The sequence below is a fragment of the Cottoperca gobio genome, chromosome 7, assembly GCF_900634415.1.
Source record: "Cottoperca gobio chromosome 7, fCotGob3.1, whole genome shotgun sequence".
NCBI classification, from domain to species: Eukaryota; Metazoa; Chordata; class Actinopteri; order Perciformes; family Bovichtidae; genus Cottoperca; species Cottoperca gobio.
Genome location: NC_041361.1, coordinates 10,736,871 through 10,761,355, shown reverse-complemented (window position 1 = coordinate 10,761,355; position 24,485 = coordinate 10,736,871). Strand labels below are relative to the sequence as shown.

At 40.0% G+C, this 24,485-nt stretch overlaps 1 protein-coding gene across 1 annotated transcript; it reads right to left on the bottom strand.

Moving 5' to 3' along the window:
- Positions 1–728: 728 nt before the first annotated feature.
- cacna1sb (calcium channel, voltage-dependent, L type, alpha 1S subunit, b) lies at positions 729–23,768 on the bottom strand. The gene is given in 47 exon segments (XM_029435271.1): positions 729–1,262; positions 2,380–2,454; positions 4,789–4,835; positions 5,114–5,178; positions 5,266–5,315; positions 5,317–5,451; positions 5,453–5,464; positions 5,577–5,702; positions 6,467–6,600; positions 6,709–6,810; positions 6,900–7,002; positions 7,504–7,600; positions 7,718–7,845; positions 7,986–8,145; positions 8,230–8,321; positions 8,436–8,501; positions 8,595–8,720; positions 8,818–8,844; positions 10,188–10,235; positions 10,898–10,981; positions 11,069–11,179; positions 11,657–11,815; positions 11,903–12,104; positions 12,316–12,462; positions 12,553–12,605; positions 12,739–12,846; positions 13,207–13,294; positions 13,419–13,525; positions 14,227–14,286; positions 14,375–14,504; positions 14,626–14,758; positions 15,185–15,254; positions 15,356–15,455; positions 15,550–15,664; positions 16,325–16,445; positions 16,634–16,841; positions 16,927–17,152; positions 17,264–17,424; positions 17,512–17,590; positions 17,667–17,812; positions 18,277–18,380; positions 18,535–18,740; positions 18,881–19,033; positions 19,113–19,246; positions 19,411–19,550; positions 21,742–21,847; positions 23,326–23,768. Coding segments are annotated over 47 exon segments (5,517 nt in total). The 5' UTR covers positions 23,508–23,768; the 3' UTR covers positions 729–971.
- Between the last annotated feature and the right edge of the window lie 717 nt (positions 23,769–24,485).

Here is a 24,485-nt window from a genome sequence, read left to right as displayed (position 1 = left end):
ATCCACCATACTCCAGGTATGCTGAAGATGCATTATCTGTACGGGTCACACTACACTAAGTGTCCCTAACTCAAAGGTTTGACATATTTATGTGAATTAAAAACTCTTAAAACCTGCAGCAGTGGAGTGACTTAAAGTGACTTAAAGTGACTTGGGGAAGAAAAAAAAATCACATGCACTGCTTGGCTTTAAATTGAACAAATACTTTAATACAAATAAATCTTTGGATACTTATTTTAGAGATTAAATGTATCTCTATGTCCAAAAAAAAAAAGATGTTTCCTCTATAAAATCTGCTGATGCCAACTGCGCACAAGAACAGTGGTGAGCAGGAGAAAACTCCGTAAACCTCAGTCATAAAATATAAAAAGTCAGCGAGTCCTAACTGAGCAAAGGACGCTGCTTTACCAACAAAGAAAAAATGCTTGAACTTGCATCGTCATCGTAGCACCAGAGCCTTTTTTTAAGAGTGTGAACTGAATACTCAGATGAACTTGTCTGGGCTTGGATGCACAGAAACGTAGTCTCCGGTTCCCCAAAGTGGAGTCCTTCCCAACTGTCCTCGCTGAACGGCAGCACACTAAAGTTGGCTGCCTGCTCCCTTCAGTGTTTAAGTCTTCAGTGAGGCACTCGGCTCACTCACATGGTTGTCCCATAAGTCATATGGAATGGATAACCTCAACAAACGCTACAAAGAAAGAAGTGCGTCAATCTTTTTCGCTCTGACATAAGTTAGTATTTTTATTACTTTCAATAAATCTGAAAATTAAGAAGCTTTATTCCATCATCAGATATATTGTTTCTCCCACACTTGACAATAAATTATAACCTGAGCCAACGTGCCTTTAGGCCTTGAGCCAGGCCAGTAGATGCAGACTGTCACAGGGGCAACACGCTTGGTAAAGTGAGGTGAGGTGGAGCCACCTGCAAGTGTAAAAATCACAAGATAAGCACATAAACTCAAGTGTCATCTAAACTTCGGAGTCGGCCTCCTCTACGGAGGGAATCGATGGGATTGGACGTCTCTTTCTCCTCACAGCCGGATCTGGCTGGCCCGTTTCTAGTGCTGCCACGACAGGCACAGGGATGGGACGTCTCTTTTTGCCAGAGGTGACGCTGCCGGCGCGTTCGCTGAGGATGCCCTGAGCTACGCTTTCCATGTCATCGACAGATGTGTGCATGGCATCAGCCATCTCCTTCTTAGTCACAGAGACAAAGCTGGGGTCTTTGGCCTGGGAGGACAGACCGCCCTGTACTAGAGCCTAGAAGAGAAACAACATGCAGTGCCATTGCTTACATGTGGGAACATTTTCTTATTATTATTGCTGGTAATGCATCAACAATAAACCCACAGGTAAGTTATATTGTTATTAGGCAGCAGTTTCATATCTGACACTTTGAATGATGATGTAATGTTTTATTGAACCCTGCAGATGAAGGCATGCAGACTTTGCTACAGAACAATCTTCATGAAGCACAATAAGTATCTTTCTCAAAGACACCTAAGGGGAAAATACAGCCTTAAATTAAAAATATTTTACAGATCAGCTTTGATTTATATTTTTAATAAGTCTTTCCGAACACCTGACTACTGATGTGGTTGTCTAAAAAAACTAAAATTTAAATGTAATAATAATTACTGTGATTTTAGTTTTCCCATATATAACTTGCTTGGATGTAACATCTAAAACAAAAGTAAAGCAATCCACATATAGTCAGTGCACTGTGTTCCCCAAATAAATGACAATTAAACCATAACTGTGTTTACTTAAGGAGAAATAGATCTAGTTCTATCCAGGACAGGCTTGATTTGTGTCTAGAAAATGAGTTAAGTTCATTACCACTTATCTACGACAGATCTGACGGCAGATCTGATAAAGGTGCTAGTTAATTAGTGTGTGTGATAAAAGATGTTGACAGTCAGAGATCCTTTCTGCTACTTATTCTGCACTTAGTTTTATGTTGGTTTTTATTTAGTATTTTATTTTATTCATTTTATTATTTATTTGAATTCAAAATGTTATACATATAAATGTAAATATATATATATATATTTTAAATATATATATATATATATAAATACATTTTAAATATATATAGATACATTTTAAATATATATATATATATATATATATATATATATATATATATATTAATATATATATACATTTAAATATATTAAATATATATATACATTTTAAATATATATATAATATATATATACATTTAATATATATATATATATATATACAAATATATACAGTATATGTTCTTGTTTTTTTTTTATCATTAATGGTGAAAAAAAGAAAGAACATTGTCTAGGTTCTTCAAGCCTCCTATATAGATTGAAAAGCTGAGCTATCCTCCAAGCTTACTTACCTCCTGGACGAGCTGGTCCGCTGCTGTACAGGAGCTCTGGCTCTGACTGTCACCATAGTTGAGCTCATAAGGGAACTACAAAAAAAGATATGCATTTATACTTTGTATATATAAGCTGTTCATCATCATTTGCACTGGATGATTCACCCTTAAGGCCCTGTCACACATATCTGTATGACAGAAACGTATGCCGGCGCATACGAAATATCGGCAATATATTGATATAAATTAAGGGTAAGTTGTGATCGTTTGAAGGACGCAGACGATACGCCGAACACGCCAGACATACGGCCCTGTCACACAGCTCCGTATGACAGAAACATGTCTGCGTATATGAAAAGTAGCTCAAAATGTGTCAGAGTCCAAATACGTCCAACTTTTCCACAGCGGTGTTGTAGCTGACGTATACATAACGAATACATAACTAATTATTATACGCATGTCAAACATTGATAGCGTATCACTTACTTATTTAAAACGTATCAGAGCGTCTGGACAACGGAGCTGGAAAAGTGCCATCTGGTTCACGACATGCTGATGCTGGATAACGGCTAACATGCTGAACGCTAGCTGTACTGTAGAAACACGTTTAATAAGTTACTCCGTCGTCAGGCATCATCTTAACATAGGGTAGGAATAGGGTATTGTCAGGTAAATTAATCCTGATCTGTATTAATCCACACTGGAAAGACTATCACATGTATTTGTCCTACCTCAATCAATATGTATTACGACACTATGAATATGTTTCTGCACTATTATGTATTTTCTGCACAACTATGTATTTTCTGCACAACCTATGTATTACAAACATAATAGGGGCACTTCCCCTTTAAGAGTAACAGGTCAACAAACCATCACTTCCGGACTGCTGACGAAGGAACGTGTAGGCGCCAACTGGGACCAATGAGGAGAAGGTCAACGCCTACTCCATGTATTAGATGCGAATTTTCAAATGTTTGTACACACTTGCAGCGGGACCGTCAGACAGTTAACTGGGGCTTTTAGAGCGTTCAGTCTGTGGAAACGGCGAAGTGAAAAGTGTCCTCAGCTGAGAATATTTTCTTTGTTTGACTTATTGCGTTAAATAAATATATAGATGACATCAGGAGATTGCTGTTTTGATTCGACATTCAAGCTCCGAGTTCTTCAGCTTTTTCCTACCCTTTAATATCCACTCGTTATCAATAAACTGGCTGTAGGGTTCACCGTCAGCCGACGTAGCCTACATCTAACGTTCCTCTAACGTAGTCACGTAGGTATTCACGTACTGTATTTACGTAGGTAAGTATTCACGTACGTATTCCGTATTCACGTATGTCTAACGTCACGTAACTTATGTATAACGTCTGCATAACTTATGAAGCACGCGTCGGGTACGTCCGGTAATTTTGAACATGCTCAAAACTTCAGCGTTCAACAACGCACCCCAGCGTAACACAGTGAGCTCTTAACGAACACTACTTATACCTTACCTTATATCAACGTACACCAGCGTGTTGCTGATATTTTGTATACGTTATGCATTCGTCCGATACATTTTGTATAAGTAAGTGCTGCGCTATCAATAGGTTAGACATGCGTACAGTGCCCTCCAGAATTATTGGCACCTCTTTAGTAAAAACTTGCAAAACAGGCTGTAAAATGTCTTTTATTGTTTATCGTCTTGTCCTTTCACTCAAAAATATTCACACAAATCTGACCTTTTCACTGAAGTAAAATTATTGATAGAAAAATAAATGTTGACTTTAAATAAATATTTTTCTCCAAAACATGTGTGCCACAATTATTGGCACCCCTTCATTTAATATTTTGTGCAGCCTCCTTTTGCCAGGATTACAGCTGAGTGTTCTCCTGTGACTGCCTGATGAGGATGGTGAACACATGGCACGGGATCTGAGACACTTCTTCCACACAATCTCTCCAGAGCCAAACCCACCTTTGACGTTTGTTGCCAAGAAGCTCTATTGGTCTCATCTGATCATATAACCTCTGTCCCAATCAAAGCCCCAGTAACGTTTGGCAAACTGTAGGCGCTTTAGTTTGTTGTTAATTGACAGCAATGGCTTTTTTCTGGCAACCCTCCCAAACAACTTGTGGTGATGTAGGCGGCGTCTGATGGTCGTTTTGGAGATTTTCTGACCCCAAGACTCAACTAACCTTAGCAATTCTCCAGCTGTGATCCTTGGAGATTCTTTTGCCAGTGGAACATTTTACAGCCTGTTTTGCTCATTTTTACTAAAGAGGTGCCAATGATTCTGGACGGCACTGTATCTGTATACGTTCACTTTTCCGATCCGATCCGATGAAAAGTTGGACAAATGTTGGACTCTGGCAAATTTTCATATACGCCAGCATACGTTTCTGTCATACGGATATGTGTGACAGGGTCTTTAGATCAAATATTACCTGTGTTTTGTCTGTTCTCACTGTGTAGTTCCAGGAGCCCAGGTTGCCTTAATATGGGAGAATAAAGAAAACGTAATCAATAATAGGAAACATCTATTACTTTTTCAGTCTGCATGCTTCTTACTTCTTTGCCAGATTATATTCAAACATTATTGGCTTATCTGTATGAATGTTTTTAATATTATAAAATATGTTATGGAAAATATTTCAAGACTTCCTCGTCCTCCATAGGATTCATGATTTCTATTTCTTTAGTGCGCTGGTCTCAAATTCGGTGGGTTAAAGTTTGATTGATTGATTGATATCCAAAGAGCTTTGGACATACCTGTCTCTGCATCCTCACGGTGATCGTAAAACTCTTCGGGACTGCCTTCTCTATCAAATGAAAATCTGAAAGATGTGTCACACATGAGACACGTTCACCCTGAGTACATGTCATCTGCCTCCTTCATAGGTTGGAGTGTGTTTATTACTCACTCTGCGAAGGCGTTGTTGTTAGTGTTGCTTTTTGGGAAGAATTCCGTAGTGGGACACCAAGGCAGCAGAATTTGGTGGAGACTCGGTCTGGCTGTCAGAGAACTTGAGGGGCCGCTGGTTGGTCATCTGCTGGGACTGAGTGTTGACAGGCTCAGCGGTGAAGGAGTCCACCCGGTTACCAAACAGTACCGTGTGTACGCTAGAAATACAGAGCGAGAAAGCCCACGCAGATTATCGAACTGACAAGTCACTCCTATAACACTGTATGTTGACTTTATCTGTTCGGCCAAGCTGCAGACAGTGTTTCTCACCTGGTAGATTCCTTCTTCTCCAGCCTCCTCCATTGATCTGTCCATCTCTTCCTCATTCAGTAGGTCTCCTGAAATGGCTCTGTGCATCTCTGGAGCGACCTCTTCGTCTGTATTCCTCAGGCCCGCCTACAATAACATGGAGGATTTGGAAAAAGGGAAAGAACATTTGAACATGCAGTAAGTGCACTTGTAAACAATGTAGTTCATAGAAAAACTTACTGATACAACATTGTTTTTTATTTATGTCATAAGAGCCTTAACAGGATATATGCAGGAATCCTGAAGTTAATTTAATACATTTCCAGACCTCATCGCCACTTTGAGTTCAAACCGGTTATCCGCAGCAGCAATATAATGTGGAAGAAAATGTCGTAGTATAGCATGACAGAAAATGTCATTAAAGAAAGTCATAAAAAGTGAAAGTATATTATGTCACAAATAAAAATCATAAAAGTCATAGTATGTCACAAAGTTTTTAAAATGTCACAGTGTTTGTATGCCATAAAAAGTAATATAAGAATGTTTATTAAGAAAATTATAAAAATGTCAAAAACATCATGACATAGTGACAGCATAGTATGCTATAAAAGGGTCATAACAACACATACACAATGATTACATTGACAAAATCTGTAGCATACATATTTATGTGAATATACATATTGAAAACAAGCTACAAAATGCAATACCTTGGAATATGTTATTTAATACATTAATACTAAAAGGGCTATAATAACTTATCAACTTGTAATACTTGTTAGGACCCTGTGGACACCCTGCTTAAGAGAAACAATATGCATGACACATTTTCATAGCATGCTATTGTGAAAAATGTTTTTCAATATAATTTCCTGTCCAATATTTGAAACATTATAATAATGACCGCTCACCTGGATCTCTGGGCCTGAGGCATTCTTTTTAGAGGGTCTGTAGCCATAGTACTCCTCCTGGCGCTTCAAGAACTTACGGAAATGATCCTGGAGCAGGAAGGTGGAGTAGAATTTCCCCACAGTCACCTCATCATCTGTAACCAGACAAGTCACAGTGCTGTCAGTGTGCGAAATACTGGAGTCATTTGTAAAGATGAAATTTGACTAATTCTATTTATGTTGATGTTTATGTATAGACTCACCTCCCATAGGGGGGATGACCTGGTCTAACAGCTTCATACTGGTGCGTTTCCAGATTGATTTTATAATGGCTCTTAGCTCCTCATTGGCCTGCTCAAAGTTACCTGTTCAGGACAATTCATAAAACATTTAATGAACTTCAGTATGTACACCCAGTTGAAGAAACACATATACAATGTGTGATGCTCTGTACCTTCTGTCTTGATCTTGAGTGCCGTCCTGACCAGAGCAAACAGGGTGGCATTGAAGGTGACGGTGCCATCACTGTTGAGAGGCATGTTCATGCCAACCAAGCGCTGCGGACAGGAATATGACAAAATATGGGCATCAGACAGGAATAGACCACTCAAATACATTTAGTATTTTATTTTATATTATTATTTTCTAATATTATATAACACTATTTTACCTAACCCATCTTTTAAAATGATCTATTGTTTTATTAATAATACTTTACATTTATTCACTCTTATTTTAACATACAGTTGAAATTGTATTTTTTGTGTAAATTTGTGCAAATGTAATCTTAATCTAAACTTTATCTTCTTTAACCTAATCTTTTCTAAATTATCCAAAATTAAATTGTAAGACACTATTCATAGTTTTATTGGAGACACTCTATATGTTACTCTCTTTCTGTGTATTCAGTCTTTGTATGCTATTATAGAACAATGTCTACACACAGTGTTTTTATATTAGTATTGTTAATGTTATCATTCAACATACATAAAACCCTTATAGCTGCCTGCCTGATGATTTCTATGTATATGCATGCACCATGTGTCTGTTGTATTTACCTTGCATGCAGCACGATGAGGACAGAACTTGCCAAAGCCCAGTGGAGGCTGGATGCGTCGCAGCAGCGTCACCACATCCAGATGTTTAATCCTCCCCCTGTTAGATCAGAGAAACATCTTATAATAATTGTAAGAGGCACCAACTTGAATCTGGCCTATTTCTTGTGCTGACTGAGCATAAATATATTTAAGGGTACAGTTTCATGAGGCTTACGTGGCTTCAGGGTCATATTCAGCCCAGATCTTCTTAAACTCGTCCAGATGGTGTGGACCAAGAAGAGACCAATCACGGGTCAGGTAGTCGAAGTTGTCCATGATGACGGCTACAAACAAGTTGAGGATCTGAAATAGGTAGGAAAAAGACACTTATTAACACAGTTTTGACCTTTCTGGGCAAAGAGGATTTTTCATTAATTAGAAAATGATTGTTGAAATAGAACAACAGATCCTAAAGCAGCTAAAAGATAAATGTTGCTGCTCACCAGGAAGGCACAGATACAGTAGAAGCTGAGGAAGTAGAAGACAGCAAAGTTGGACCCGCAGGTGAACTCTTCTCCTGGCAGGAAGTCAGACTTGGCGTCACACTTCTTTCCATACATTGAAGCCATCATGACCTCCTGCCAAGCCTCTCCAGTAGCACACCTGTAAACGTAAACAACAATGAAAACTTGGCTCAGATTTTGGACCTAGCAACTTTTACCCAACGATCCTGGCTTAGAGACTCACCGGAATAACATCAGAACAGCCTGAGGGAATGTCTGGAAGTTGTTGTTGCGGTTGACATGGGTGCCATCCACTAAGGCCACCTTTCCAAAGATCTGAAGGGTTGTTAAAATCCCAGTTGAAAAATCGGTGACAAATACAAAAACTTGTTTTATTTATAACAATCTACCAAGTTTTTCAATGTTTGTATCCAGAAAGAAATCGAGTACCTGCATCCCAATGACAGCGTAGATAAAGAAGAGCATCACGATGAGCAAAGCTACATGAGGGATAGCCTGTAGACACAAACAGGAAACTGTAAGGTCTTCAAAAGCATGTTAAAAGTGGAGATGAAAAATGAAAATGATGATGACCACAGTGTGACAGACCTGGAAGGACTTGATGAAGGTCCACAGCAGGTTACGGATGCCCTCTGAACGGTTCAGCAACTTGACCAGACGCATGACACGGAAGAGTCGGAAGAACGTGATGGAAACTGAGGCATTTTCAGACGCCTACGGACAAAAACAACCAGAGGATTTGAGGGAAAGAAAACCTAAAAAGAGAAAAATAAATGGCTGCTTTTTAATACTGGGAAAAGTTTAAGCTTACCGCGATTGCTTGCAAAGGATTTGTCTCCTGCACAAAGTAGATGAAAAGATGACACACTGCCGTTACATATTATGTTTGATAGTAGGTTATAATATCATTAATAACAGGCACGGAGCAGACTGACCTGTTAAACATTTTTAAAGGAATGGTTCGGTTTCTATGAACAGGGGTTGTATGAGATACTTATCCATAGTCAATATATTACTTATAGTAGATGGCGACCGGCACGCCCCTGAGTACCAGAAGTATGTGATGTATGCAATGTATTGCAGTGGACGGGGTTAGCAGCAATATGTATTTCAGACGACTAAAAGAAAGGCCAGCCTAAAAAAAAAAGCCTATTCCCACTGTGAACTGAATCCGTTATACCATCTATTCTCTGTTCAAAGCCACCAGACTCCATTGACAAAAACAGTTATTTTACTTCGCAGAACACAGAAGTTGCTGGTCTATTGCTGCCTCGATTGGTGAGTTTCTTTGTGGTTTTGTGTGACTTTGGTAGGTTCGGATTTACCAAAGTCAAAAACAATAACACAAACAAACTAACCGATCGAGGTAGCGGTTCCTCTAGCAACTCCTGTGTTCTGCAAGGTAAAATTATTGTTTTTGTCAATGGAGTCTGGTATTTTGGAAGAGAGCATAGATAACAGCTTTTGTTTCCCGTTGGAAAGGGCTGTCGGACGGCAAGGTAAAGCGCTGAAAATATTTTAAATATAGTGTACACTTAAAACTGATATTGATTTTTTTTAGGTGGCTAAAATAAGTTTTGCACTGCTCCGAGTCACAGCAGTACAGCAGCCATGTCTGTCTCCAAACTGTGGGCGTGCTGACCGACATCTACTGCAATACACTGACTATGGATAAGTACCTCATACAACCCCTGTTCAAACAATACGAACTGTCCCTTTGAGGTATGATTCACAGTCACAAATCAGGGTTAATATTAGAGAGCAATGATTCCACCTTTGATGAGTTACAAAGCCTCGTGGTCTTAGTTGCTGAAAACTAGAAGAACAACTTCAATTTCTAACTCATGCAAAAATAAACTATACACACACTTAAATGCCAAAATATTAACAGTTTTCAGTCATTTCAAACCACATTGATACTTGCAGTGCAGATATATTCAGTGTTGAGCCCTGTGTATAAAGTATTCCAGCCATACTAGGAACACAATATATCAAAACACCTTGAGGTCTTATATTACATTTGCTTTATAAGATTAGACAGACAGTAGAAACGCAGATGTTTCCCCAGCAGTTTGTGTCACACACGGTTCAGTACGGTAGTAACACAGTTTAGTACATAGTGGAGTGCTCACACAGCAAGGCTCATGCAGCAGTGCAGTGCAGTGAAGATCAGATATTTACAGCACAGCCATGGAGACAGTACAGTCCTCCACTGGCGGCCAGGGCAGTCTGTGGAGGATAGACAGATGAGGAGGGAGGTGTGTGGAGGTCAGAGGGATTGAGAGAAAAAATAAGTAAAAGAAGAAGAGAAAGAAAAGAGGGAATAGGAGATAAAGAAGAAATGGGAGAGAGTGTGAAATTGGATGGAGAAAACAGAAATTGCTACAAGCTTGTGTTTGTGGATGAAAAAGACAATGCAGTGATACAAAGTGACTGGCCAGAAGAAAACATTGTGTTTGTGTAGCATAACCACATAAAATAACACTCAAATCCTTTACTGACATAGTGCTCTTTTTCATTTTCAAGTGCTCAGACAACACACAAAACATCAAATCACTGAAGATATTGTAATAATGGAAAGTTTGGTGGTTTGGTGATGGAAATGGTGAGCGGGACAGTTGGGGTGGTAATGGCTAACGACAGTACTGACCACATCCTGTGAGCTAGCTCTGCTGGCACCAATCGGCTGTTGGGCCACGTTTACATGCTTCTGTGTCAGAGCATTGAACAAATACATTCAGTCCTTTTAAATCGAAACACACTATTGACTGGGAACACCTCATTAAGACAACACTGAGGACTTTCATGTACAGCACCTGCAATGAGAATCTGAAATATGTAGAGTTCATTAGAATAGATTAAAAGTGATGAGTTGTATCATTCGTACTCACATCGACTTCGCTCAGGATGACATCAACGACGCTACCGATGACGATGACGAAGTCAAAGACGTTCCAGGGGTCTCCAAAGTAGCCCTGCACAGACAGATAGAGCATTGCAGACACAGTAAGACGTTGCACTGGGTGGATTACCTTTCGATCTGCAAAGTCTGAAGCCGTTACCCTCGCTTTGAAGGCCATGAGCTTGAGAATCATCTCCACAGTGAAGAGCACGGTGAAGATCAAGTTCAGAGTGTCCGACAGCTTGGTCACATGGTCCGACTGGTTACAGTGCTGTTCAGAGTGGAAAGGAAACATTACCCTCAACATGTTACAACTATTGATTTGATTGTTACAAAATGTAGTTTTATTTAAGATAATTATATATCATTTGCGTTTATATAATTATATGTTCATCTTGCTGTTTCTAACACCTCGAGCCCTAAATATAAGACCCAAGTTGGAATAAAATTGAATGGAAAATAAGGTTTTTGTAACTTAATCACCCAAACAATATGTAGAGCACCCTGCAATAATCTGCGCCCCCCCCCCCCCCCCCCCCAATATTAATTAGTCTGGGATTTGTCCCATATTTTAAAAACAGTTAAAGTTTCCACTTTTCTCATTAACTAAATGTTATAACAAACACTGAGCTCTTCTGATTTTGGCACAGGAATACTAACACATCTAAAGACACTGAATATTTTCTGTCAGCAGCCTCGAAATGATCTAAAAAATGTTTAGGATGCAACATGAGCTTCATTTACATACCTGCATCCCCAGACACAAGGTGTTGAGCATAATTAGGAAGAACATGAGGTATTCAAAGTAGCAGGAGGTGACAATGTACCAGACTCTGTACTGGTTGGGGTTTTTGGGGATGTAGCACCTCAGAGGTCGAGCCTTCAGTGCATACTGCACACACTGGCGCTGAAGGAGAAGCAGAAAGAGGGTTCAAAGAAAAGAATATTTCTCTCTCACAGTTCTTAATTTAATCTCTGAGGTTTCTTGGCGTACCTGGTTTTTGTCCAGCTCACAGTCCTTGTACTCCTGCTCGCCCTGCTGCTGGAAAGTGACAATGACAAAGCCCACAAAGATGTTCATCATGAAGAAGGCGATGAGGATGATGTAGATGATGAAGAAGATGGATACATCCACGCGGTTGTTGAAGACAGGACCCATGTCTTCTTTATCTGAATCAATGGCTCTGTATAACAGCCTGCGAACAAATTGAGTGATGTTAAGAGATGAAATGTATAATTCAGTGCATTAAAAAGGATATATTGCCGGTGTTACCATCTCTGGCTTCAGGAAATGGAATTACTTCCAACTCAATATCCACATAAAAAGATATTCTCTCTTCTAACTCAATCAATCAGGTAGGATAAAACAAATTCAATTCATCAAATCAAAAATTATGCTGTGCTTACTTTGGCCAGCCCTCAAATGTGGAAACAGTGAAGAGAGCCAGCATGCCACAGAACACATTGTCAAAGTTGAAGTCACTGTTGAGCCATTCTCTCTTCGCCACCACTGTGTCTTGTAGGGAATTCTCTATGTGCTTTATGAAGGATCCCCTGAGAGCAGACACAGAGAACAGTGACTCTAAAATAGCCCTACAGTTGTAATAAATAAAATCTAAACTGTGTGAAAGATGTTTGCCTTACTGGCATTCCTCCTCTGTCATTTTCAACGGGTCTGTGCAGCTGTAGAATTTCCCCTAAGAGGGAAAGTATTAGGAACACATTGAATACATAAGCAGCGAGGAATCTATACTAATATATATATATAATAAATAGGACCTTTACAGTATCATGCTACATACACTGTCAACATCCTCTTTTAAAAGTTACCTTGAAGAGTTGCACTCCGATACAGGCAAACATGAAATTCAGCAGCATGGTGACAAGGACGATGTTGCCGATGGTTTTGATGGCCACAAACACGCATTGGACCACATGCTGTCAATAAAGACAAACAATAACCACTTAATACTGCTGGTACATGTACTGCACTTAAGTACAATTTGGAGGTCTTTTACTTTATTGGAGTAATTCAATTTTAAGCTCCTTTATACTTCAATTCCACAACAGAAGCAAATATTTGACTTTGTTACACTTTTAACACTTATAATTAATCACAATAAAATAAAAGAGTTTACAAATGTTATAAAAAATAATGCTTTACTTACTTACTTACTTACTTACTTACTTACTTACTTACTTACTTACTTACTTACTTACTTACTTGTAATGGAGTATTTTTTTATTGTTGTACTGATTTTATTTATGTTTTATTTAAGTAAAGGATGTGTGTTGTACCTTTAACCCCTTGGCTCTATTGATGGCCCTCAGAGGCCTCAGCACCCTCAGCACCCTGAGAATCTTCACCACAGAGATAGCACTGGATCTGCATACAACACATGACACAAAGCAATCTTGATATGGGATATACTAAAAATGTAAATTTAGTAAAAGAATAACAATAGGGATGTTCTTTATCTAACTATGGAAATAAAAAAAACTGTACTCACTCCATCCCCATAGAAAGCAGGGAGACTGTAACCACAATCAGATCCAGGATGTTGAAGGAGTTACGGCAGAAGGAGCCTTCGTGCATAAATGCTCCATATACTGTCATCTGTCAGTCAGACACACACAGTCACAGCCAGAATATTGAAACAAGCAGATTTGTGTTTAAGCTTTTGTTCTAGTCAGAGGAACAGATGTTGCATTGAATCAAATAGAACTGAGAAAAGTAGTCAATTAATCAAAAGGTCGAGTGACAGAAAATCAATCTGATTACTTTGATCGACAGATTCATTGATAATGAAAATAATTGCCAGTTGCAACTAGCAATTATTACGTTTAGTGATTGCAAATCAGCAGTGCAGTAACTATCATTGCGAATTAAGTAGTTCAGGTTCTCTTGTAAAATAGTTTTTGTTTTAACTTAATGGGATTTCCTGGTAAAATAAAGGTAAAATAAAAATAAAATAAATGATCTCAGTGGAAACATGCAAGACCTGCAAAGAAACCTGCCTCATCCTGCTCCGACATGCTTTTCCCCCACTATTATTATGAAAGATTTTAGTGGCCTGTGATACATATAATGCTATTTGAGAAGCTCTCTGCCAAGAATAACATTAGATATTAAATTGTGTAGGTTTCTGTAATATCTGGCGCAGAATTATCACATTTAAACACATAGAATATCTTAAAACAAAAACGTATCATAAGCTTCAGAAGAAATATAAATATAGAGAGAGAACTGGTATCTTGACTCAAATAATGAATCATTGAATCAAAATAAGTCAAAAGATGAAATATAAAGCACATTACCTTCAGTACGATCTCAATGGTAAACACAGTTGTGAAGACAATGTCAGCGTAGGCCAAGATCTGGAGGAAAAGCACAAAGTGTTGCAAAGAAAAGTTCTGTTCTTTCAACAGATAACGTCCAATGTGTCGTGTTAGACCCGGCTGTTACCATGTTTCTGTAGGAATTGGGATCGATGGGGTCCTCAGCTGCCAGGGACATGGAGGAGAGCAGGATGAACAGAAGGATTAAGTTAGTGAAGGAAGAGGCGTTGATGATCTTGTAGCACAGTTTACGGAACCTGGATACCAACAAATATGCAGAGACATACAGTCATCAGTAAGTTCCATCAATTCACAGTTGAGTTTTCATGATACAGTATAAGAAGACACTGAAATATAACCACTATGTCTGGTTCCTACTTGTTCTGAGGGCCAAATATGAAAAAGGAGCTGGCTTCAGGTAATGGAACAGCTTCTTCCTTAAGCTGCAGGTCGGCCATTGGTCGGGGTCGAGGGCTGATGGGGATTTCAGGCTCTACCTCCTCGTCATCACCTACCATGTGGAAAACAGACAAACAACAGTTATATAGTGCAATGACAAATTAACTTATTGGTAGTAGCCGTGTTGGAGCATTACAGAAAAGAAAAACAAAGAGAAGTTCAAGCAAATTAAGTAAAAAAAAAAAGGAAATCTCTGTATACTGAATCATGTTATAGACTTTATATGGTAGTCACCAGAGTAGTGTGAAAAAAGCCTAACTTTAGACTCGGCTATAAACTCAGCTGAGTCTAATAATAATGTGGGCTACTATACTTATACTGTAACATAGCCAAGAAAGCTGCACTGGTAAACAGCCAGAGTAATGAATATGAACTCATGCGATCAGTGAACTCCTTCTGCCACAACTACATCTCTGAGAAATGTGAGAGGTTTAAGAGTTCGAGAAGCAAGAAAAGTCGAGGTTTAGACATTTGTTACCTGGGAAGTCGTCAGGTGGGAATGGATCTTTCACTTCATTGACATTGGACTCAAACTCGTCAATTTTGAGCTGAAAAAACAATATATATATGTATTATAGCTACTTATGCTCCTGATAATATATCATTGCCAATAGTAATAGTGTGATTTGATACTAGAAATGACATTAACCTTGGCTGTGGTGGGCATGACCTCCGTCTTGGCTCTCTGCTCTGCCAGTTTCTTAGCTATCCTCTCCCTGTCCTCATCAGTCTTTTCAGGCATTTTGGACCTGGAGGGGAGGAAAGAAAGGGAGTCGAGTAGAGTTTAGCTATGAGAAGACGGAGCAGATAATCACACTTACTTGAAGTATTCTTTTTTTTTACCTTAGTAGCTTTCTCTTTAACTTCTCCTCCGCCTTTTCTTTCTGAGCTGAAGTCAGACTCTCAGCCTCTGCCAGGTTGTCGACGGCGATGGCCAAGAAGACATTGAGGAGGATATCTGATGGCTTTGAGCTCAGGAAAACAAAAACCTTGTTTTTTAAAGAACATTATTGCTTTGTATACAAGTTTAAGCCGTTCTAGCGGCATGGCTCTATGGCTGGCAATGTTGGTCTGATGGTCAGTCGGCCAGTTGGCCCACCACTTCGGTCCAGACTGAATCATCTCAAGCAACTAATGGATGGATTGCCATGACATTTTTTACAGACATTTATGATCCTTAGAGAATGTATCCTGCTGACCTTAGTGATCCCCTGACTCCCTATGGCACCACCAGCAGGACAAATGTTCACATAGCCATTGAAATTGAGTGGATTGGTAAAAGAGTTAGTACAATTATTTATGGGTCCCAGATAATGTATCCAAATGTGGTGATTACCTGACTTTTCCTCTAGTGACTGAAAATATCTCGACAGCTTTTGCTTGGATTGCCATGAAATCTTGTACACATATTTATGTCCCTTCAGGAAGAATTGCTAGAACTTTGGTGTTCCCCTGTCTTTTTATTTAGCACCATCATCAGGTTGAAACTCAGCTGTACATTGTGTTTAGTGCTATTTAGCAAATGCTAACATGCTAAACTACGCCGGTAACATGTCTATAGACTCTTGGCCTTGTTGGATCCATCCTAGATGGCATTGTGAGTGTATGTGAAGGATACAGTTTCCACAGACAAAGAGGATGATAAAGTAGATGGCCACGAGGATGCCAGGAAACACAGGCCCTCCATAGGCCATAATGCCATTGTACATTATGGAGGTCCAGTCCTCTCCTGTTAGGATCTGAGAGATAGCCAAGTGTTCAAACATTCATGATTGCAGGTATGCCAGGATGAGGTAGATGCTGCTACTGTGAATGCACTTAATTTACACCATGGATCATCAATCAGACAAGAAAGGATTAACAAAATCAAAGCTGACATTGCTAAGAGTTTAAAGCAAAGCATCTACGAAACAGTGTCTAGCCTCACCTGAAACACACTGATGAGGGCCTGAGGGAAGTTGTCAAAGTTACTTCGTCTGGGTCTGTGGTCGGTAAAGTTGAATTTTCCCCCAAACACCTGCATGCCCAGGAGTGAGAAAATGACGATGAAGAGGAAGAGAAGAAGGAGCAGGCAGGCGATGGAGCGTACAGAGTTGAGGAGTGAGGCCACAAAATTACTCAAAGAGGTCCAGTACCTGCAAAACAGGTAAAGTTAAATGACATTAAATCACAAATCAACTCATTTAATGCAATACGATCCTTTGAGGGGACATTTCTTACTTTGTGACTTTAAGGATCCTCAGCAGTCGGATACACCTGAGTACAGAGAAACCCAGGGGAGCCACGGCTCCTGCAGAGAGCATGATCATCTCCAGGATGCCGCACAGCACCACGAAGAAGTCAAAGCGGTTAAATAGGGACATGAAATATGGTCTGGGACCCAGAGCATACATCTTCACAAACATCTCGATGACGAACAGCACCAGTAGTAGACGACTGGCCACATCTGTTGACATAACAGTGGAGAGAGACGGAAGATGAAACTGGGAGAAATTGAATTTATAAAATATATATATATATATATATATATATATATATATATATATTAATCACCAACCTTGTAGGGAAGTGAGCGAGTCAGACTGGTGGTGGTGCTCTGTCGCTATGGTCAGGGTGTTGAGCAGGACGAGGAACATCACTATCCAGTAAAAGCTCTTGGTTTTCACATACAGGAGGCACTTCATCCTGAAGAAACGGTTCCAGCGACGGGCCAGGCGACTAAACACAAAAATAACCCTTTTTATACTCACAGTGAATATTGCATGTAAACATTTATACATTATAAATAAATAACTGCAGACTCACTAGTAGTAGACGATACGACTCTTGCCTTCCATGTCATACAGACTGTCTTTATCAGAGTCACTGGTTAAAGGCAGGAGTCCTGACAAGACAAGAACAGTTGTAATTCAACAGTATCTCTACATGGGATGGGTGCTGAGCTGGCTTATAATGCTGACCTGTGCCCTCTCGGTCAGCATCCAGGACTTCAGCGTGAGTGATCCACTCCATGTAGCCATGAACGTCTTCATCCAGCTGCTGACGCTCTCGCAACTTCTGGAACTCTCCACGTGACCTGGCCTTCTCTCGCTCTTTGGTAAACTCTCTGAGGGGAAAGACAAAGAAATATTCAAAGCAAATGTGGTGTGACATACAGTATAAACAGGTGACACATTAGACAGACCCATGTGTAACAAAATATAAAGACAATAACACAAGGTGTATGAATCAGACGCTATGATTTAAATTTGGTACATATTTTAATATTAAGTTAATGTGAGTATTAGTGTGTTGTGTCATTTATTCATATGGATATGGATCAGTTAAAAAACGACATAAATATATAATAATAAAACAAAATAATATATTTAAGTAAAAATAAATACGTAACTGAATCCATTAATAGTTAGGGGTTTGTTGTAGCCTGGGAAGGAAGCGGTCGGGGAGTCCTTCCCTCTTTTTTTCCTTTTCCTTTTTCTTTTTTGTGGTTATGTGTTTATTTTTTAGCTTGTTCTTGTGAAGAGGCACGATGCAGACACTTGAAAGGATAGAAGATAATAGTGGTCTTACCCACTGAGCACGCCCAGAACCAGATTGAGCACAAAGAAGGAACCCAGCAGAATGAGGGGAACAAAGTAGATCCACGGCCATTCATTTCCCATGGCATCATTAACCTGAAACACAACTCTGGGTCAGCCACAAACAATGTTTTCTGTAGGTATAATTTACACCATGAATACCTAAATGTAAACAAAGGTAAAGCTTTTGGTGGAAAGAGCACAAATTCCCCAACACTGAAACTGAGACAATGTTCAAGCAGTCACTGACCCAGTAGAGCACTTTAGTCCATCCCTCCATGGTGATACACTGGTAGACTGTAAGCATGGCAAAGCCAATGTTATCAAAGTGGGTGATGCCATTGTCGGGACCCACCCAGCCTGGCCGACACTCAGAGCCGTTGATCATGCAGCGGCGTCCATTACCAGCCTGAGCACAGGGTGCAGGCAGCTCTCCTTCTGCTGTGGAGTAGATATCTGTGGGCAAAAGAAATACATATCCTTTTTGAATGTAGCTTCAGGGAATTAAAACTGATAATATATCAGGTATGACTATAAACGACAACATATATAAAAGCCCAAGTGAAACAGTGTCTGATTGTGCCCTTTATACACACTTGTTTCGGTGTAATAGCAGGTTTTATGCATTTTGCACTTGAAGAGCTCCAGTCCCATGATGGCATAGATGGTGACCAGTAAAAACACCAGCAGGGCGATGTGCAGCAGAGGCAGCATAGCTTTGAGGATGGAGTTCATCACCACTTGCAGGCCTGAAAACAAAAACATTACAACAGCACAGAATCTCAAGGTTTTAATGCAACATTTTTGGATTTCAGAAGAGGCTCTTACTGGGGACTCCAGAGACGAGACGCAAGGGTCGCAGCACTCTGAAGGCTCTCAATGCCTTCATGTCAAACCCACCACCCTTCTCCATTGGCACACCTGCTATTTTATCGATGGTATCCAAGGCAAAGGTGAAGAGACTGTAGGAAAAGATTATACAACCGTAAAAGCCAACCCCTCCTCGATACAAAATGAGCATTTAGCAGAACATCCTAGTTTTAACTTGACTATAACTAATATTACATTTCTTAGATGTGGTCAGTGGGAAGCTGTGGTAAAGATATCCACCTGCAGCTCATCTTACCCCATGAAGACGATGACAAAGTCCAGTATGTTCCAACAGTTCCGTAAATAGGCGCCTTCGTGGAACACAAGCCCATACGCCACTATCTTCAGAAAGCACTCTAACGTGAACACGATCATAAAGATGTACTCCAAACTCTCCTGCAGCAAGACATATACAAACCAGGAAATCACATTTCATGAAGCTCACAACCTTCAGGTATAATTCTCTAGTAAAGTATGGGACGATTGGCGTAAATAACAACTTTGGCATTTAAAGCACCTGCTAGGAGGAACAGCAGTACATGTTGCTGGTATTAGATGAACTCATTAGCTTTCATAGTCTCTTCGCTATTTTAGATGAAGAAACACAACTTCAGATGGGTGGCCCATGAGGCACATTGTGATTAATGAAACAACTGTTGCCAGATCTTTTAAATGCTTAGTTCAGAGATAATAAACAGATGAACATCGAGGTGATTGAGTAAAATCATCTGCTTGCAAGTTAGGGCTTGTATCTATCTTTTTATCATCGGTGTTGATGATTTCAGAGACAAACAACAGACTGACACAGAGCTGAGTGTGGTTTTCCTCAGTAGTGACTGCCTTTGACAACAAATGAATGCCCACAAGTAGGACTAACATTTCCAAATGTTTGCTACCAAAACACTCAATCACAACTTATTTGATTACAAAGGCAGCTTGAATTCGTCATCATTAGACAGACTACTTCTTCTTTTGCTCTTCATTCATCTGACACTTAATACACATGTTGTAGGAGAAGAGGCAGTAACATGAGAACTGTACGACAGCCCCAACTTCATGTATCATCAAAATCATAGAGTTCATTTGAGGCCAGGCGTAATATAAATGATATACGGCATGCTGTTTATTTCCCTTTGATCCTTTTAAACAAACCAGCTCATTTTTGGCTGAATCATTCAGCAGCAGTCCCCAAGCCCTTAATCAAATAGAACTTCAAAGACCAGCCTTGCATACATTAACAATTACACATTTATAGACTAAATGGAGCTGTGCTTCTATGTTGTACTGTATCAATGTTCCAGCCATCACATTTAGTACATGAGTGTAAAGGTGGTTACATGAGGCAACATTTGTGGACTCTCCTGCATCCACCTGCGTCAGTGGAGTGACACGGCCTGGGCCGACCTACTTCTAACAGCGCAGGGGGGTGAACTTGACCAGCTCTTCTTACACCGTTCACCTCTGAGGAATGGCACAGTACGAAGTAAGGAGGATTTGGGAGAAGGTTGGTGAGTGGGCCAAAGCAAAGATATTAAAGAAATGGGATCAGTTTCAGGTCCAGATACCTGACGACTTGAAGAATTACGCTGTCAATCAGTTGGGTACCAACTAAATTGATACCTTTAAGCAAGTGATGTGTGGAGTTTATTGATTAGATAGTGTAAAGCAAGTGATGGCTGGTTATGGTGTTATATAATGACATTTGAGCTGGATGCTAGGCCTCTCAGAGACGGGCAGCCACATATCAAGTCTCTCACATGGAGCTTTCTCAATACCATAACACTAGCGTCAAATATCTAGACATTGGCAAGATGTGTACACTATGCAAGAGCAAACCTACTATATCTTTTTCTCACTACAGCACACAGACACTGTGATCATCCCTGGGTTGTATTCGTTCAGTGGGCCATCTTTAGTACACTATCCACATCCTCATAGCAGTGTAAACACACACCTACGAGGTTGACATATAATAACATCTGGAAACACATCAGTAGCATCCAGTGTTAGATTAAACTACTTTTACATGAGAGACTCTGTGAATCACCTGCCATCTAGAGGAAGAGGAGTCAAGAACCTTTTCCACAATTATTGTTAAACAAAATAGCTCAGCTAACCCTGAAAACTTGTCCACTCAGACGTAGCAAGCTCAAATGATTGTATATTTCAACTGGTTTTGGGGTAATTCAACCAAATCATAAATTCATAAAACATTTCTGCAACAATCATATCCTGCCTATTGGTAGTCTCCTGCTTTCGTACTATTGTCTTCGTTTATATTCAGTCTCTGATCGGAGAAGGATAAACCAATCACAGTTGCATAATGAACTAAGAGCACAGTTGTCTCAGACACAGACGGATGAGTTGTGTCTGGAAGCATATAATTGGTTTTGGCACTCTTGGCAGACCAGTGAGCAGCTGAAACTCTTAGATATGAAGTGTCTAACATTCATTTGTTTATCACAGGGGACATACTGGAGACCATGAGTGAAATGTTTTGCTTCTTTCCCATATCGAAAGCCAAAGCTCCTCACAGTGTCCTGAGTCATACACCAAAGAAAGGGTTTGTGTTCACACTCGTACTCACCAAGTTTGTGTTGGTGTTATTACCGTCTTCTTCAGGCATGGGCAGGAACACAGCCAAAGCGATACAGTTTGCAAAGATGGTCAGTAAGATGATGTACTCAAAGGTTCTGGATGTGGAAACTCAGGATCATAACAACAATACACGAGGAGGACTGGTAAACTCCCAGTGAAAAAGTAATGTTGACAAGGGAATCCAATTTATCTGGAATAATTCATGATAAGTTAATTGAGTTAATCATGTACATGTCCAGTAAATAGTAACAACAAGAGGGTAGGAAACACTGTTAGAAAATGTATTGTGCATTTCTTTATCTTTGTATGTTTTGTGATTTAATGTAACAAACCAAACCGAGTAAATGAAACTGCTCTACAAACTCTGCTTACATGAATCAGAGCCTCTAAATGCTGCCTGAAACATCATCCCTATACCAGCACATCCGTCACACTAAATGTAATCTTGTCTGCTGTGCTGCTTCATTCTCGTCCATAGGGGGCTCTCTATGAGAATTCCCCTGCCAGGTCAGCATCATGTCTCCCTGTGATGCAGCAGGACAGCTGCACAGCCCAAGAATATGACCAAGGCATTTAAACACAGACTACTTATCAGGAAAAAAGCTGTTTAGATATTCTATTTATTATTAAAAAATATGCATAGATATACTTAAATAATAATAAATAATAAAAGTACAATAAAAAGGATTTAAAGGTTCAGATAATTTCTGTAATTTTGCTCTAAACACAGCACCCGCTGTGTTACAGAATCACATACCAATGTGATTAAACGGTTGCAGTAAAAACTCATGACCTGGCCGAGCACTATGGAGACAAAGTTCTGTGAAACTGTTACTGAAAATTATGATTATTCACAGCACGTTATAAAATTCACATTCAAATCTGTAAATCCTATTGTGTCGATAGGGCTGTCACTGGATTGATATGATTAGTGTATTCTATTTTGGATATAGTAAATGTATTATCCAGGAATGGACATCAAGCTAAAAGCAGGAAACCCCCTATAGGGGCCATAACATCACTCAGCAGCCTGTCTTGTGTTCAGGCTTCAAGCCTCACCGAGTGCCAGCATGTCAGAGCGGCTATTTCCACATTAAAAGCAGAATGTCAGTTATCAGGACACTAACAGGCGGCTTCATTAATTGCTTCTGTCTGCCAGATGTAAATAGATTGGCTTAAGAAGCTCTCCAGGTGAAAATGCAAAGGCTACACACTTGACTTTGACACGGGGCTGCCAGATACATAACAAAAGTCTTAACACTGCAGGGATCGCCTTAACACAGACTTGGCTTGGGCGAGTTTAGCACAGGTGAACGACATGGCTGATAATTCACTGGCCTTCAGACACCTCATTTCTTTATCTGTCAGTGTTCTTAACTGTTATAGCTGTATGATACCTTAACATACCCGTACATACCATATATTCAAGAGTAAAATACTCAAGGACACATTTAATGCCTATTTAATATTACAAACACAAAAGCCTGTATAGTGTAGGCACGTGTGTGTGTGTGTGTGTGTGTGTGTGTGTGTGTGTGTGTGTGTGTGTGTGTGTGTAAAATATAAAGGATACTTCCACTCCACAATGCTGATGCAGGCCTTGCGGAAGGGATTTTTGAGGTTGAAGAGGAAGAGAGTTCTTGCTGGTCGAGGGTTTCCCCCTGTGGCCTGTAGCTTCTTCAGCTTCTCCCTCTGCTTCCTCTTCAGCTCCTCTTCATTCATGATGACCAGCTTGTCCCCTGCATTAGCCGCCATCTTGACGCCTTCACCTGAGGCGAGCTCCCAGTCCTGTAGAAATGTGTCTTCTCACTGAATAATCCCAAACTGAGGCACTAAATATCTCCTCGTTGTGAAGGCCCCTGGGTTCCAGACTTGCCGATCCTGTGTGCGCTCCTCCGCCGCCCTTGTTCCCCTCTCCCTCAGATTGTCTCCCACACACAGAGCCACAGGCCTCTCCTCCTGGCTGAGGGCCTCTGACAGAAAAAGCCCCCTCGGCAGGGAAAATAACAGGAGCCCAGAGTGGCTGGAGGAGCAGTTGGCCCTGCTGTAGTTTAAATTTAGACTGTGAACCACTGACAGGCCATGCTTGGGGATGGTTAAGAGGGTGGGGGTGGGAGGGTTGGTGGAAGGTGGAAGATGGGAGTAGATGGGATCAAGGGGGGTTGGGTCAGGGCAGCAGTGGCAGACGAGCACAAAGAAGGGGAGAGACATAGTTTGGGGGGTCTTGCAGTAGCATAATATCACCACTAGCCCCCCTGAATCTGCCCTCCCTTTCAAAACATACTCAGCTGCTCTGGTGCTTAGTGTTGAACCCTAAACTGTGAAGAAAATATGGTTAGTAATAAGTTTACTTTAACGCCCACAATTAAGCATTTCTAAGCAGTAGATAAACATTTAATACATGGTTAGTAACACTATAATGTAGTTGTAAGCAGATATTAGCTCCTCCTGTGGGCACCCATACACGCAGACTCATGTGTTATTAACAGATAAGGAATGATAACACAGTTGTAATATTATATGTGTCTTCATAGGAGAAGTTAGAATTGCTGACAATTACATTAATAAACACTCACACTGTCCTTATTCCTGGATACAACTACGTTATAGTGTATTATAAACTATTTATCAAATGTTTATATAGTGTTTAAATAGGTGGCAGAGGGTTTCTAATGTTGGTAACAACATAGAAAATGCAAGCAAAAATGACATATACTAATCAAACTTATGCAT